The sequence below is a fragment of the Coregonus lavaretus genome (genome assembly GCF_964263955.1).
Source record: "Coregonus lavaretus genome assembly, chromosome: 8".
Classification (NCBI taxonomy): Eukaryota; Metazoa; Chordata; class Actinopteri; order Salmoniformes; family Salmonidae; genus Coregonus; species Coregonus lavaretus.
Window position 1 is genome coordinate 51,819,658 of NC_139995.1, and position 18,750 is coordinate 51,838,407.

At 42.1% G+C, this 18,750-nt stretch overlaps 1 protein-coding gene across 1 annotated transcript in view; it reads left to right on the forward strand.

Annotated features, from left to right (window-relative positions):
* The window catches only part of LOC311133237 (TOX high mobility group box family member 2-like), a 150,386-nt gene that overhangs the window by 79,033 nt on the left and 52,603 nt on the right, over nucleotides 1-18,750 (forward strand). Inside the window, exon 4 of the mRNA XM_084166723.1 lies at nucleotides 12,737-13,000. Within this exon, the coding sequence (XP_084022849.1) occupies nucleotides 12,737-13,000 (264 nt within the window). The remainder of the gene's footprint in view (nucleotides 1-12,736; nucleotides 13,001-18,750) is intronic.

The window sequence follows — 18,750 nt, forward strand, 5'->3', positions numbered from 1 at the left end:
CTCTCCCTTGCTCTCTCTCTCTTTCTCTCTCTCCTTCCCCCTGGCATTTTTTTTTTGAGTGCTTTGGAATATGGCTCCCTTTTTCACCCATTAAAAGCATTCTGTTTGGAATAGTTTACTAACACAGGACTGCAAATAAATGCACAGTTGTATATTTGTGCAAGGGCCCTTTCCCGTTCCAAGATGTCTGTTTTCCATGTTGCCGTAGGTGATCAAATGAATCTAATGGCAGTCTTAATGTGTTTTGTAGGCCTTTCACAAAACCAAGGCTGAGTCCCAAATGACACCCTATGTTGTGCACTACTTTTGACCAGGGCTCATTGGGAATAGGGAATATGGTGCCATTTGGGACGCAGCCACAGTTTGTTGATAAGGAACCAGTTGGATAAAACATGTCACAACAGGCGTGATGGAAACAGAACATTTGCCCGTAAAGTTTCCAAATGTCAACAAAACTAAATGCGCTAGACAAGGTAGGATCTTTTATGTCAGTAAAATTAATTATACATTACATTACAGTCATTTAGCAGACGCTCTTATCCAGAGCGACTTACTTTAGTGCATACATTATTTTATTTTCATACCCCCTGTGGGAATCGAACTCACAACCCTGGCGTTGCAAACGCCATGCTCCATCAACTGAGCTACATCCCTGCCGGCCATTCCCTCCCCTACCCTAGACGACGCTGGGCCAATTGCGTGCCGCCCCATGGGTCTCCCGGTCGCGGCCGGCTACGACAGAGACTGGATTCGAACCAGGATCTCTAGTGGCACAGCTAGCACTGCGATGCAGTGCCTTAGACCACTGAGCCACTCGGGAGACTTGAGAAATTATGTGAGAAATGGCGGTGGAAACGCCTTTATGCAAAATTATTTACGTATTAACCATCATATCGAAGTAATCTTGGAGTCATGCAATGATATTATGTGGTTAAAAATGCGATTGAAACCCATTTAGCATATTTTTGATTAGGTAGATGAGAATTTTACCGCAAAAGTTATTTTTAAGTCAATTTGATGGAAACACATCTCAGGTGGGAAAATGCACATATTGTTTTCAAGCTGATTTTAGAATATTCGAATGAAAATCTGTCGCTAATTGAATGGAAACCTAGCTTATGAGATGATAGGCTAGCTTACTAACTACTAGTTTCACTTCCCTTTAGACTTTAACATGAATAGCATCACATTAGATTCACAGCTTTTAGCTCAAAGCAGGTAAATACATCCTAGTCAAATCAAGCTTTATTTATACAGCACATTTCAGACATGGAATGCAACGCAATGGGCTTTACAGGAAGAAACTATGAAAAAAATATGAAAATAAAAGCTGAAATATGTATTACACAACAAACACAAGATAAAAAACTAAAGATTTTAAGATATTTTTTTAATATGTCCCCCAGTTTCGGCCCCCTCAGGTTCTCTGGCCGGCTATTCCAGAGGCTGAGGACATAGTAACTAAAGCCTGCCTCTCCATGCCTCTTGGTTCTAGGCTTTGGGATAGTTAAAGGCCAGTGCCAGAGGACTTGAGGGACCTACTGTTATTGTATGAAAAGCCTACCTCTACCAATCAGAAATCGAGAAATGCGTTCTTTCTGTTTAAACAAACTATTGGTAGAATTAATGTTCAGGTGTAATTTTATGAATTATACACTGAGGGTACAAAACATTAGGATATTATTGAGTTGCACCCCCTTTTGACCTCGGAACAGCCTCAATTTGTTGGGGCATGGACTCTACAAGGTGTCGAAAGCATTCTACAGGGATGCTGGACCATGTTGACTCCAATGCTTCCCACAGTTGTGTCAAGTTGGCTGGATGTCCTTTGGTTGGTGGACCATACTTGATATACACAGGAAACTGTTGTGTGTGAAAAACCCAGCAGCGTTGCAGTTCTTGACACACTCAAACCGGTGTGCCTGGCACCTACTACCATACCCTGTTCAAAGGCACTTCAATATTTTGTTGTGCCCATTCACCTTTGAATGGCACACTTACACAATCCATGTCTCAATTGTCTCAAGGCTTCAACATCCTTCTTTAACCTGTCTCCTCCCCCTTCAGCTACACTGATTGATGTGGATTAACAGGTGACATCAATAAGGGATCATGGTTTTCACTGGATTCACCTGGTCAATCTATGTCATGAAGAGCAGGTGTTCTTAATGTTTTGTCCACTCAGTATATGTATGTACTGTGTGTGTCTGTTGTGTCGTTCAGTTGTGCTTGTGACATCTTCGTGGAATTGAGTCGTGAAGGGGCTATATTAGAGAATAGGGTGTGTTTGGGACGCAGCCATAGAGTCTGTGTACAATCATGTCTGAGGAATAAGTGTCTCATTCACAGTGGAGAGATGTCCCCTCCCTCTGCCCCTTGTAAAACAATGGCACCAGAGGTCCAAGCCTCATGTGTTTGCCACACGTTCTCAGCAGATGTGCCCAGCTGTGCCCATCGCCAATACACAGCCACATTGACTATTGACTCCAGGCCGGGAGACTGAGAAAATAGGGAGACACTGAAGAACACAGTTACATCATGGTGGAAATGCTCGCTATTGTTGTGACACACAAACGTAGGTCAACGTGCACACGCATGTATGCATGCATACACAAACACACACACCATCCCCCACCCATCAGCGCTGTACACCAGTAGAAAACAGTCCTTTACTGGTGACAGTGTACAAACAATCATCAGTATAATACACACGTCTGTGTCCACACGACCGTCCTGTCAGCGTCTTCATTATTATTTCCCACAATTACCTTTAAATGATTAAAGATCCTTCCACCAACTGTCTTGTTGTTGTTGTTGTTAATATCCCTGATAAAAAACACAACAACAACACAATCAGCCTTCCGTCAGTCAGAATCAGAACAACAGCATCATTGTCTTCACACTACACCAGCATTGATCCTCACACTACACCAGCATTGATCCTCACACTACACCAGCCATTGATTTTCACACTACACCAACATTGATCTTCAATGTGAAAACAGTGAAACTGGGATAGAAATCAATATAAAAGAGCTGGAACAATGCGCTGATGTCATTGGATTTGTTATCCGTGATATGCGGTGCACGAACTCATCTTCTGCGTACCAATTGGCACCCTATTCACTACATAGTGCGTTACTTTTGACCAAGGCCCATAGAGAATAGAATGCCATTTGGGACGTATCCATCAACTAACTGTACAGCAGCAGTGGCCCTGTTAAGCCTAGCAGAAGAGACAACGCAACCAATGAATAAAGTTAAAAAGATTCCTCCTCTGAAGAGACATGGCTGATCTCTATATGAAGAGACATGGCTAATCTCTATATGCAGAGACATGGCTGATTTCTATATGAAGAGACATGGCTGATCTCTATATGAAGAGACATGGCTAATCTCTATATGCAGAGACATGGCTGATCTCTATATGAAGAGACATGGCTGATCTCTATATGAAGTGACAAGGGGGATACTGCAGATATAATATGTGTGCCAAATGTCATTTTGTAATGCTAAATGGCTCCTGTCAGGCAATGAGTTTGATTATGGTCCTCATTTGAAATGTTGAAATCATCTCTCCCCCCTCTCGCTCCCTCCTTCCTCTCCCTCCTTCTCCTTCTCTTTCTCCATCCTTCTCCTTCTCTCCCTCCTTCTCTTCCTCCCTCCTTCTCTTTCTCCATCCTTCTCTTCCTCCCCCCTCTCGCTCCCTCCTTCTCTCCCTCTGTCTCCTTCTCTTTTCTCCATCCTTCTCCTTCTCTCCCTCCTTCTCTTCCTCCCTCCTTCTCTTTCTCCATCCTTCTCTTCCTCCCTCCTTCTCTTTCTCCATCCTTCTCTTCCTCCATCCTTCTCTTCCTCCCTCCTTCTCTTTCTCCCATCCTTCTCTTCCTCCCTCCTTCTCTTTTCTCCCTCCTTCTCTTCCTCCCTCCTTCTCTTTCTCCCTCCTTCTCTTCTCCATCCTTCTCTTTCCTCCCTCCTTCTCTTTCTCCATCCTTCTCTTCCTCCCTCCTTCTCTTTCTCCATCCTTCTCTTCCTCCATCCTTCTCTTCCTCCCTCCTTCTCTTTCTCCATCCTTATCTTCCTCCTCCTTCTTTCTCCCTCCTTCTCTTTCTCCCTCCTTCTTTTCACCCACGTCAGTATCAGAGCATGTAACAATCTCTCTCTAAATGACTCCTCGAAACCAGAGCTTTGTTTCTTTTATCTGATCATTTGTTTACTTAGCATTTTTCTTATTGCATTAGCGAGGATCGTGCTTGAGCTTACACTGTTCTCACTGCGAAGCATCTGCACACAATCACTGTCGGAGGGCGTGAGCGTGTTAACTGAACTCACTCTCCACTGCATCATGTCTTGGCTAAGAATACAATAATGAACGCTTATTACATCTAGAATCTATTTCTGCTGGCTAAGCTAACATCTGCCCCCATCATTTCCCAATTCAAATTCATGCAACTTTATTTGTCCTTTATTTGCCCATGATCTTCGTTAATCACATTCTATTGTCTGCACAGTGTCTCCTATCTCCTCTCTGTGTTTAGTCTGGGAACGTTTGAACAACGTTTTGTTCCACTCCAGTGTACAGCAATAATGACCTGTTAGTGGTGGGCTAGCCCCAACCTCACTGAGCATCCTCTCCCAGTCAAATCAACATGTCATTAGAAGAGGGGGAAACACAGAGAGACAAAGAGAGATAGAGAGACAGAGAGATAAAGACAGAGAAAGAGAGAGACAGAGAGACACAGAGAGAAACACAGAGAGACACAGAGAGAGACAGAGAGTCACAGAGAGAGACGCAGAGAGAGACAGAGACACAGAGAGAGACAGAGAGAGACGCAGAGGGAAACACAGAGAGACAGAGAGAGAGACAGAGACACAGAGAGAGACAGAGAGAGAAACATAGAGAGAGACAGAGAGAGAAACATAGAGAGAGAGAGAGAGAGAGAGAGAGAGAGAGAGAGAGAGAGAGAGAGAGAGAGAGAGAGAGAGAGAGAGAGAGAGAGAGAGAGAGAGAGAGAGAGAGAGAGAGAGAGAGAGAGAGAGAGAGAGAGAGAGAGAGAGAGCGACAGGGACAGAGACAGAGACAGAGACAGAGACAGAGACAGAGACAGAGACAGAGTTGTTTGTTTATTATTTGATAAACCCCACACCATGTAACCCCAGCATGTTGTGCAATAACTCAGGCTTGAAATTAGCCACTCCTGTGGCAGCCTTCTATCTTTGCCAAATGCATTAGTACGCCACTCAGAACTCATGCCACATGGGTTAAATGCAAATTGTATAATTTCTGACAGCCAATCAAATCAGAGTGACTCCACGACCCGGGAGTCCTGTTTCGTAACAAAATGCCTGATCAGATGACAATGACCTCGTGACCTTGGACGAGGAGTGAGATGTTGGTAGACAAGAAGGAAGAGACAAGAGGGGGAGACAGACAAGAGGGGGAGACAGACAAGAGGGGGAGACAAGAGGGGGAAACAAGAGAGGGAGACAGACAAGAGGGGGAGACAGACAAGAGGGGGAGACAAGAGAGGGAGACAAGAGGGGGAGACAGACAAGAGGGGGAGACAAGAGGGGGAGGCAAGAGAGGGAGACAAGAGGGGGAGACAAGAGGGGGAGACAAGAGGGGGAGACAGACAAGAGGGGGAGACAAGAGCGGGAGACAAGAGGGGGAGACAAGAGGGGGAGACAGACAAGAGGGGGAGACAAGAGGGGGAGACAAGAGCGGGAGACAAGAGGAAGAGACAAAACATAAAAGGAGAAACCATTAGAATTAGGATGGTTGTTTAAGTCCATGCTCATTTAGCAGTCAACTCCTTTCTCTAGGATGTAATGGACCTTATTAAGAATTTCTATCTTTCATGGCCTTTCATTCTTTAGATTTTTTTTTTTTTTTCTTTCCTTCTTTCTTCATTTGAGTCTCTCTACAATAGGCATTTCGGTATTATTTGCGTTGATAGCATTGCGGGGCATTGTCGCATCCAAAATAGCCGTAGCCAGCAATGGAACAACTAGCTAGCATTTTGCAGCTATTATTCCTGAGATGAGCCCATGACATTGTGTTGGGGCTGGAGCAATGCCTCACTTTCAACCAAACAGAAACTGAGAGCCGTGGTTTCAGATTCCACAAATTTCCAAATAGTAACAGAGTGACGGATAAATAATGAAGCTAGTCTGTCTGTTTGGAGACAGAGAGAGCGAGAGAGAGAGTGATAGGATGGGATGGATGGGATAGAATGGGGGGCTGAGGGGAGGAGGGAGGTGTAGGATGGAAGTAATTCTAGAGAGGCTCTTTGTGGTGTGCTGATATCCCTGACATGATATTGTAGCAAAATAACACAACTGATGGCTGTAATTAAAGCCTATATTAGAGCTGAGAGAGAGGGTGTGGGGGGGGGGGGGGGAGAGAGAGAGAGAGAAAGAGAGAGAGAGAGAGAGAGAGAGAGAGAGAGAGAGAGAGAGAGAGAGAGAGAGAGAGAGAGAGAGAGAGAGAGAGAGAGAGAGAGAGAGAGAGAGAGAGAGAGACAAAGTGAGAGGATTGTCCACAGATTGAGCTGTCCAATTAGGACACACACAAGTAGACATCCTCTCTTGCTTCTCTATGAACTTACATGATGTGTGTAGTGGCTGTGCACAATTATTACCATTAAAGTTATGTGAGATAAAGTCATACTATGCATCATTGAGTTCTTAGATCACATGCAAAGCATGACATCACCCAGTCATTGAGAAGGATTGTTCCATATCGTCATTTATTGTAGGGTCCATTATTTCCTTAGAATTTTGCTGAATATCTTCAAATGGAACAGACCACCCTCTAAAGTAAACAGGGGTGATGATATCCTCCTCTAGTATTGTCCATGGCATCATTTACCAGACGTAGTATTCCTATGAGGAGAATGAAAACGGATGAGGAACCCAAATTCTTCCCCAAGATAAACCTCCCTTCCCTCCTCCGTTCTCTTCTTAGAAACAGGCCGTATGGAAGCGAGAGATAACTCTGACTTTGTTTTCTGGGCTCAGGGTGGGGTTTGGGGTGGAAAGAGGAAAGAGGAAAGAGGAAAGAGGAAAAGAAGGGTAGAAGGGATGTGTAAACATAAATCATAATTTGACAAACCTCATATATAATTATCTTTATAATTATTATTTATTATCATATATAGTTATCTTCCCCTCTGACTCACCTAGTTACTGAGGTGTATATAAGAACAAATATATAGTAAATACTGCTGGAAACTGGAAATGGCCTGAATTTACTGTGGTGGGTCCCATTCCACCTTAAAGTATATTTCCTTTATTCTTTTGCATATATGTATTACCACATTGTTTGCGGAAATGGAGTATATTTTGATGTGATTTCTTTATTTAATTATTAGAGTGCCATGCATCTTCAGGAATGCCCAGCCCACATGGGCTTATAAGACACTGTATTCCTAAAATTATATGTCCGAAGATATAATAATATGACTTCAAATCATTAGCTAGATATCATTTGTGACACAGAAGGCCTTGACTACTGAAGGCAGCCTGTTCAGATAAGTCCCATTCGATGAGCCCAGCTAGTTGAAGCAGCATTGTGGAAAGTTAGCTCAGTGCCAACAAAGATAACCTGGAACGCTTCCCAATCGATGATATTTTCCCTCTCATTCCATCCCCACACCAACTGTCTGTTCATCTGTTTCTCTTAAATGAAAGGTGCATTAAAATGTGCGCCAAACTCTCTGAAGACCTCCACTTTGAGAAACAGTGGAGGTGCCTTTGTTGGAGTCGACGCCGTACAAGGAGGACAGACTCTGGCCTATATGAGCCCTCAAACACATACGTACAGATGTAGGATCTTAATTTGATCACCCTGTTGTAGGAGAACATTTTAAACTTGTTGTGTATTTGATGTTTAAAAAGGCTTCTGAAGTTTCTAATTTCCACTTAGAAATTTCAGACTTGATCTTGCATTACGAAAAATGCATCAACCCCTACAAAAATGTCCACATAATAATTCACATTTCCTGTTGCTGCAGGATTATTTTTCTGCTGTAGCAAACTGACTCAAATTAAGATCCTACATCTGTATATATATATACAGTGGGGGAAAAAAGTATTTAGTCAGCCACCAATTGTGCAAGTTCTCCCACTTAAAAAGATGAGAGAGGCCTGTAATTTTCATCATAGGTACACGTCAACTATGACAGACAAATTGAGAAAAAAAAATCCTGAAAATCACATTGTAGGATTTTTAATGAATTTATTTGCAAATTATGGTGGAAAAAAAGTATTTGGTCACCTACAAACAAGCAAGATTTCTGGCTCTCACAGACCTGTAACTTCTTCTTTAAGAGGCTCCTCTGTCCTCCACTCGTTACCTGTATTAATGGCACCTGTTTGAACTTGTTATCAGTATAAAAGACACCTGTCCACAACCTCAAACAGTCACACTCCAAACTCCACTATGGCCAAGACCAAAGAGCTGTCAAAGGACACCAGAAACAAAATTGTAGACCTGCACCAGGCTGGGAAGACTGAATCTGCAATAGGTAAGCAGCTTGGTTTGAAGAAATCAACTGTGGGAGCAATTATTAGGAAATGGAAGACATACAAGACCACTGATAATCTCCCTCGATCTGGGGCTCCACGCAAGATCTCACCCCGTGGGGTCAAAATGATCACAAGAACGGTGAGCAAAAATCCCAGAACCACACGGGGGGACCTAGTGAATGACCTGCAGAGAGCTGGGACCAAAGCAACAAAGCCTACCATCAGTAACACACTACGCCGCCAGGGACTCAAATCCTGCAGTGCCAGACGTGTCCCCCTGCTTAAGCCAGTACATGTTCAGGCCCATCTGAAGTTTGCTAGAGTGCATTTGGATGATCCAGAAGAGGATTGGGAGAATGTCATATGGTCAGATGAAACCAAAATAGAACTTTTTGGTAAAAACTCAACTCGTCGTGTTTGGAGGACAAAGAATGCTGAGTTGCATCCAAAGAACACCATACCTACTGTGAAGCATGGGGGTGGAAACATCATGCTTTGGGGCTGTTTTTCTGCAAAGGGACCAGGACGACTGATCCGTGTAAAGGAAAAAATGAATGGGGCCATGTATCGTGAGATTTTGAGTGAAAACCTCCTTCCATCAGCAAGGGCATTGAAGATGAAACGTGGCTGGGTCTTTCAGCATGACAATGATCCCAAACACACCGCCCGGGCAACGAAGGAGTGGCTTTGTAAGAAGCATTTCAAGGTCCTGGAGTGGCCTAGCCAGTCTCCAGATCTCAACCCCATAGAAAATCTTTGGAGGGAGTTGAAAGTCCGTGTTGCCCAGCAACAGCCCCAAAACATTACTGCTCTAGAGGAGATCTGCATGGAGGAATGGGCCAAAATACCAGCAACAGTGTGTGAAAACCTTGTGAAGACTTACAGAAAACGTTTGACCTGTGTCATTGCCAACAAAGGGTATATAACAAAGTATTGAGAAACCTATGTTATTGACCAAATACTTATTTTCCACCATAATTTGCAAATAAATTCATTAAAAATCCTACAATGTGATTTTCTGGATTTTTTTCGCTCATTTTGTCTGTCATAGTTGACGTGTACCTATGATGAAAATTACAGGCCTCTCTCATATTTTTAAGTGGGAGAACTTGCACAATTGGTGGCTGACTAAATACTTTTTTTCCCCACTGTACATACGGCATTGTTCAGATTGGACTTTTAAAGGGGAAAGGGGGAAGAGTATGCATTAGCTGGAGTATACCATGGCTCTGTATACTATACATGCAATCTCACTCTGAATAGAATATGAATGATTTATCCTGCAACTATTCAGTAGGGAATGTCCTTGATATTTACATTTGATCATCAAGGGCATCCGACTAGGCTCCAGAGAAATGTAACATGTGACACATATTATTCACTAGCCCTCTCTTACGGAATTGAAAAAAGCAAAGGATTTGATTTGATTGGAAGAAGTGTTTTTCTACTACGGACAAACAAAACACATTGTCCATGGTCAATGAACATGCCCTTTGTACTTAAGATATAACATAAGCTATAAGATACTTAAGATATAACATAAGCTATAAGATACTTAAGATATAACATAAGCTATAAGATACTTAAGATATAACATAAGCTATAAGATACTTAAGATATAACATAAGCTATAAGATACTTAAGATATAACATAAGCTATAAGATACTTAAGATATAACATAAGCTATAAGATACTTAAGATATAACATAAGCTATAAGATACTTAAGATAAGTGATGACTGTGCAAAGGGCCTTTTATGGTTTAAGTTCTGTCAAGGCTTAGAAGAATGTCTGGTTAAGACTGAGGCTGTGTACCAAATAGGGGTAAAAAAATAGTGCACTATGAAGGGAATAGGGTGTCCTTTGGGACATAGCCTCAATCTTAACAGTACCTAGTGTCTAACCTCATTGTGAAAGATCATGGAGATGTGAGTTCTCCCAGAGGATTCAACGAGGGACTCCCTTCACACAATGGCTCCAATGTTTACAACAGACAAGTTAGTTTCCTTCCAACAATTATGAGGGAAATTCAATCTCCGGAAATGTTTGTTTTCTTGTCCACTAGACCAAACAATTACACAATCTCCAAAGGTTTACAAAAACATCTGTCTTCAAAGGACAATTTAGAAAATTAATATCCATGCTTTCCCAGACAATGCAATTACATTATTTTTTCCCCTTTTTCCATTCATGGTCACTAGTTGCGAGGGAATGAAAGTTTAAGTGTTGTGTTCGTTCAATGTCTACATCCCTCCTTTACAATAAGTAATAAATTGCAATTGCAAGTTCGTTGGTCGTGACCAGATTGAGGCTGGTTTCTTTGTGCCTATTTTTCAGTTTATGTCTTTCATTTGCTGTAGTGGTTATTTAGGATTATACCCAGTTTAATGCATTGGATTCTTTGATCATTTCAGTAAAAGCTATTGGTGGTGGGCTGACTTAATATGTTCTAGTGTTTCTTAACATTACACATAGTTCAATGCATTTGATTATTGGATGATTTTGGTAAATGTTGCACAGTAGACTGGTGATGGGTTGACATTAAGTCATTGTGCCTTACTACAGCGCTTACAGGGAGGGGGGAAAAAGGATTTGATCCCCTGCTGATTTTGTATGTTTGCCCACATAAAGAAATGATCAGTCTATAATTTTAATGGTAGGTTTATTTGAACAGTGAGAGACAGAATAACAACAAAAAAATGCAGAAAAACGCATGTCAAAAATGTTATAAATTGATTTGCATTTTAATGAGGGAAATAAGTATTTGACCCCCTCTCAATCAGAAAGATTTCTGGCTCCCAGGTGTCTTTTATACAGGTAACGACCTGAGATTAGAAGCACACTCTTAAAGGGAGTGCTCCTAATCTCAGCTTGTTACCTGTATAAAAGACACCTGTCCACAGAAGCAATCAATCAATCAGATTCCAAACTCTCCACCATGGCCAAGACCAAAGAGCTCTCCAAGGATGTCAGGGACAAGATTGTAGACCTACACAAGGCTGGAATGGGCTACAAGACCATCGCCAAGCAGCTTGGTGAGAAGTTGACAACAGTTGGTGCGATTATTCGCAAATGGAAGAAACACAAAATAACTGTCAATCTCCCTCGGCCTGGGGCTCCATGCAAGATCTCACCTCGTGGAGTTGCAATGATCATGAGAACGTTGAGGAATCAGCCCAGAACTACACGGGAGGATCTTGTCAATGATCTCAAGGCAGCTGGGACCATAGTCACCAAGAAAACAATTGGTAACACACTACACCGTGAAGGACTGAAATCCTGCAATGCCCGCAAGGTCAAACTTACAAAATCAGCAGGGGATCAAATACTTTTTTCCCTCACTGTACAGTAGCTAGCTATCTACTACGTTTCAGTTATTTACTTAAATAGAGTAAAAAAGAGCTCTCTGAGAATAATTTTTTCTTTGGCTTTGCCCTGTATTCTCTGGAAGGATTTTCTTGAGATAAATGACCACTCCAGTGCAGAGGATGACAGCCTCTGATATTGAATTGATTTCTGAAATGTTGCAGAACTGACTTTTTTATGTATACGCCAAGACATGAATCATAAAAATTCGATTAAAAACCCCTTGAATGGCTGACACCTGAATATTATTTGTGATGATTAACTTGACTCAGTCATTACAAAGGGAGTCAAGTCAGAGTGCCTCAGACAAAATTGCTATTTCATTCCCCATTGAATTTCCCAGGTATTTATTTTATTTTTTCCCCCTTTAGAATTCAGAATCATATTGTTCCTTATTGCTGCACACAGCAATATGGACCTATTGATAGTACAGCAATACACAGATATGCATACTGTTATTCTGAAAACATGGAAACAAATGATATACAATATTTAATGTACATTTACTGTATTCAGATGTTTGAAAGCTCATGTTACTGTTATGCAGTAGTCTCTTTAAACATGAGAAGCATATAGGTAGGGTGTAATTGGGGACTGGGGGTGGAGTATGTTTTTTTTAGGGAGGTGACCCTTTATCATTGTTATAACTACCATCCCTGGGGTGGGGGGTGGAGGGCACCATTTCCTCATTAAATAATTGACTGTTCTCAAAATGACCTCTCCCCCACACCTCAACCTACACGTTACATCAATCATTCACTGCTCATGGCTAACCTACCTATAAACTACACATACAGTAAAATACACTATCTCACATCATCTCCCTCTCTGCTTGTCCTTCCAGAGCTATTCCGGACAGGGAGGAGGAGGCGGCGGTGGGAACGGTGCGGGGGACGAGGACTACGAGATCCCGCCCATCACCCCTCCTAACCACGCCGAGCCTTCCCTGCTCCACCTGATGGACCCAGAGTCGGGCTACCTGTGCCACTCCCTAGGGGCCCACCACAATGGTATGATCAACCCGTACTCCTACCCGGAGCTGCCCGCCCTCATGATGTCCAATATGTTGGCCCAAGACGGCCACCTGCTCTCCAGCCAAATGCCATCGGTGAGTCCCCCACAAGCTGTTTGCTTAGATACCACACCTGGGTTCAAATACTACTTGAAATCATTTAAAATACTTAATCTGTGCTCGATTTAGTTTGCCTGTTGCAATGGAGCTAGCAGACAAGTTCCAAAAATGCAAACTCAGCCCACCTGGCACACCAGGCAGCCTTAAGCAAACACTCAAAGTATTTGAAAGACTTCAAGTATTATTTGAAGCCAGGTCCGTCTGATACTGATTCACCCACTCCATCATTTGGTGGTACCAACGACTGGTGGTCAGAGGGTTGTGTTCGTTGTCACTTGCCTGAGGAGACTAGTATGTCTAAGAAAGATTGAGTTTGAAACAGATACAGTTTGAAACGATTTTCTCAAAATGGGCATTTCAGCAAATTGTTTGGATGAGAACATAGATGGTTTGGCTCTAGGGAAAGCATAGCGTTTTTTTGTTTAGACTGCCAACTCTTCTGGTTTGTAACTTTTTGAATAGTAAAATGTTACATTAACAACACAGGCTATGTGAATCATTTCTCTGTTCATTTCATATGACATACAACAATATTCATGCAATATCAAGAGGAAGGCAAAGTAAGGGATTGCCCTGTCAGCTCTGACACACAAAGGTTTGTGGGTAAATCCATCATTTTCAAACATCCAATATGAATACACTGATTGCTATACTGCATGAATACAGCCTCACTCAGCCTTTTTACACAAACTGCTTCAATGTGCCACAAATTGTCATCCTTAGCCATAATTGTATTCATGAGAAAGGCAGGAAATCGACATTGTTTCCATGTGTCTGGAATGAGATCATTCTCTATAAAACAGTCAAATACATCCCAAATGGCACCCTATTCTCTATAAGGTGCACTAATTTTGACAAGGGCTCATAGGGCTCTGGTTAAAAGTAGTGCACTATATAGGGAATAGGGTGCATTTTGGGACGCATGGAACATCCACTGTATACACCATCAGAATATCGAAACTGTCTACATAGAGAGTAGAGACAATTTTATGTACCTGGTCAGAGAAAGAAAGTGTCATTTTAACTGAGAAAATTAAATCTACATTTTTATACAGAAACTGTATAGAGACTGAGAGTTCAAGGTATTAACTTAGGACCACTATATCTGACTGTATACTTGGTCATATCACCAATACACATAATTATGGCTTTGGAAATGGCATCTGCACAAAAAAAACAAATATCAGCTTTTCTATTACTATGGAACGTATTATCCAGACAGTAAATATGGATATTTGATTTTTCACAAAATAATGATGGTTTCCTTTGAATGATGGTGTCTTTTGAGAGTCCAATGTATCCATAGAGAGGACATGGAGGGGTTTTCATTGCTACACTACACTCAACAGGACAAGACATTTAAGCATTCAAGAGTTTAAGTGTCTTTGGGTCTTTGAAAAGCGCTATATAATAAAGTATTATTTATAAAGTATTATTATTGTATTATTATTATTATTATTATTATTATTATTATTATTATTATTATTATTATTATTATTATTCACAGCCATACATGTCTTCCACTTATAGCAATGGCTGCATCTTATTTGACCCATACAGATCATCCAGTTCGTCAATATACAGTTGAAGTCTGAAGTTTACATACACGTTAGCCAAATACATTTAAACAAGTTTTTCACAATTCCTGACATTTAATCCTTGTAAAAATTCCCTGTTTTAGGTCAGTTAGGATCACCACTTTATTTTAAGAATGTGAAATGTCAGAATAATAGTAGAGAGAATTATTTATTTCAACTTTTATTTATTTAATCACATTCCCAGTGGGTCAGAAGTTAACATACACTTAAGTTTACATACACTGGTATCATTGCCTTTAAATTGTTTAACTTGGGTCAAACGTTTCGGGTAGCCTTCCACAAGCTTCCCACAATAAGTTGTGTGAATTTTGGCCCATTCCTCCTGGCAGAGCTGGTGTAACTGAGTCAGGTTTGTAGGCCTCCTTGCTCACACACGCTTTTTCAGTTCTGCCCACAAATGTTCTATAGGATTGAGGTCAGGGCTTTGTGATGGCTACTCCAATACCTTGACTTTGTTGTCCTTAAGCCATTTTGCCACAACTTTGGAAGTATGCTTGGGGTCATTGTTCATTTGGAAGACCAATTTGCGACCAAGCTTTAACTTCCTGACTGATGTTTTGAGATGTTGCTTCAATATATCCACATAATTTTCCTTCCTCATGATGCCATCTATTTTGTGAAGTGCACCAGTCCCTCCTGCAGCAAAGCACCCCCACAGCATGATGCTGCCACCCCCGTGCTTCACGGTTGGGATGGTGTTCTTCGGCTTGCAAGCAGCCCCCTTTTTCCTCCAAACATAACGATGGTCATTATGGCCAAACAGTTATATTTTTGTTTCATCGGACCAGAGTACATTTCTCCAAAGAATACAATCTTTGTCCCCATGTACAGTTGCAAACCGTAGTCTGGCTTTTTTATGGCGGTTTTGGAGCAGTGGCTTCTTCCTTGCTGAGCGGCCTTTCAGGTTATGTCGATATAGGACTCGTTTTACCGTGGATATAGATACTTTTGTACCTGTTTCCTCCAGCATCTTCTCAAGGTCCTTTGCTGTTGTTCTGGGATTGATTTGCACTTTTCGCACCAAAGTACGTTAATCTCTAGGAGACAGAACGCGTCTCCTTCCTGAGCGGTATGACGGCTGTGTGGTCCCATGGTGTTTATACTTGCGTACTATTGTTTGTACAGATGAACGTGGTACCTTCAGGCGTTTGGAAATTGCTCCCAAGGATGAACCAGACTTGTGGAGGTTTACAAAAAAACATCTGAGGTCTTGGCTGATTTCTATTGATTTTTCCATGATGTTAAGCAAAGAGGCACTGAGTTTGAAGATAGGCCTTGAAATACATTGACAGGTACACCTCCAATTGACTCAAATGATGTGAATTAGCCTATCAGAAGCTTTGTCTGCTAGATAACACCATGATTATATGTCATGTATATGTTTGCCACGAACACGTGATACACGCCAGATTGTATACATACAGATATGTATACATACTCATGTACACGGTATTGTTTCGAGGGCAAGGAGAGTATTTGAATGTGATTTATCACTATATAGTGACTTATCACTATATTCATGTGACTTCACATCTGGTGTATACTGTATATTAGTGTTGGTGTATATATTAGTGTTGGTGTATGTAGTTGTATATATTGGTGTATATATTAGTGTTGGTGTATAAAGTTGGTGTATATATTGGTGCATATATTAGTGTTGGTGTATATAGTTGTATATATTGGTGTATATATTAGTGTTGGTGTATTTAGTTGTATATATTGGTGTATATAGTAGTGTCGGTGTGTATAGTTGTATATATTGTTGTATATATTAGTGTTGGTGTATATAGTTGTATATATTGGTGTATATATTAGTGTTGGTGTATATAGTTGGTGTACATATTAGTTTTGGTGTATATAGTTGGTGTATATAATGGTGTATATATTAGTGTTGGTGTATATCGTTTTTTTGGTTACAGCTCATTAAGTACGCGCCGGAGGGGATGGCTGCCATCTTATGGACTCTTAACCAACCGTGCTATTTTGTGTGTTTTTTCGCATTGTTTGTAACTTATTTTGTACGTAATGTTGCTCGTACCGTCTCTTATGACCGAAAATAGCTTCTGGACATCAGAACAGCGATTACTCACCTTGAACTGGACAAATAATGTTTCTTTAATGAGTCGGACGAGAGGGATTTGCTCCAGACAACCGACAGGGCCCTCATCCCCGTCATTCGCAATAGAACGAAAAGGAGATATTGCGGAAGGAGATCGGGGTGCTTGGTAAGGAGCCGGTGACGAGTGGCTAATCTGCCTTTGCCATCGATACTATTGGCCAATTTACAATCGTTTGATAATAAAGTGGACGAACTACAGGCACGAATATCCTACCAACGGGATATTAAAAACTGTAATATCTTATGTTTCACCGAGTCATGGCTGAACGAAGACATGAATAACATACAGCTGGCGGGTTATACACTGTATCGGCAGGATAGAACAGCAGCATCTGGTAAGACAAGGGGTGGCGGTCTATGTATATTTGTAAACAACAGCTGATGCACGATATCTAAGGAAGTATCAAGGTTTTGCTCGCCTGAGGTAGAGTATCTCATGATAAGCTGTAGACCACACTATCTACCAAGAGAGTTTTCATTTATATTCTTCGTAGCCATCTATTTATCACCACAAACCAATGCTGGCACTAAGAACGCACTCAATGAACTGTATACGGCCATAAGCAAACAGGAAAACGCTCATCCAGAGGCGGCGCTTCTAGTGGCCGGGGACTTTAATGCAGGGAAACTTAAATCCGTTGTACCTCATTTCTACCAGCATGTTAAATGTGCAACCAGAGGGGAAAAAACTCTAGACCACCTTTACTCCACACACAGAGACGCGTACAAAGCTCTCCCTCACCTCCATTTGGCAAATCTGACCATAATTCTATCCTCCTGATTCCTGCTTACAAGCATAAACTAAAGCAGGAAGCACCAGTGACTCGGTCAATAAAAAAGTGGTCAGATGAAGACTATTTTGCTAGCACAAACTGGAATATGTTCCGGGATTCTTCCGATGGCATTGAGGAGTACAGTCACTGGCTTCATCAATAAGTGCATCGATGACGTCGTCCCCACAGTGACTGTTCGTACATACCCCAACCAGAAGCCATGGATTACAGGCAACATCCGCACTGAGCTAAAGGGTAGAGCCACCACTAACCCGGAAGCTTATAAGAAATCCTGCTATGCCCTCCGACGAACCATCAAACAGGCAACGCGTCAATACAGGACTAAGATCGAATCGTACTACACCGGCTCCGATGCTCGTCGGATGTGGCAGGGCTTGCAAACTATTACAGACTACAAAGGGAAGCACAGCCGCGAGCTGCCCAGTGACACGAGCCTACCAGACGAGCTAAATTACTTCTATGCTCGCTTCGAGGCAAGTAACACTGAAACATGCATGAGAGCATCAGCTGTTCCAGACGACTGTGTGATCACGCTCCCCGTAGCCGATGTGAGTAAGACCTTTAAACAGGTCAACATTCAGATTACCAGGACGTGTACTCCAAGCATGCGCTGACCAACTGGCAAGTGTCTTCACTGACATTTTCAACCTCTCCCTGTCTGAGTCTGTAATACCAACATGTTTCAAGAAGACCACCATAGTCCCTGTGCCCAAGAACACTAAGGTAACCTGCCTAAATGACTACCGACCCGTAGCACTCACGTCTGTAGCCATGAAGTGCTTTGAAAGGCTGGTCATAGCTCACATCAACACCATTATCCCAGAACCATAGACCCACTCCAATTTGCATACCGCCCCAACAGATCCACAGATTATGCAATCTATATTGCGCTCCATACTGCCCTTTCACACCTGGACAAAAGGAACACCTATGTGAGAATGCTATTCATTGACTACAGCCCAGCGTTCAACACCATAGTGCCCTCAAAGCTCATCACTAAGCTAAGAACCCTGGGACTAAACACCTCCCTCTGCAACTGGATCCTGGACTTCCTGACGGGCCGCCCCCAGGTGGTAAGGGTAGGTAACAACACATCCGCCACGCTGATCCTCAACACGGGGGCCCCTCAGGGGTGCGTCCTCAGTCCCCTCCTGTACTCCCTGGTCACTCATGACTGCATGGCCAGGCACGACTCCAACGCCATCATTAAGTTTG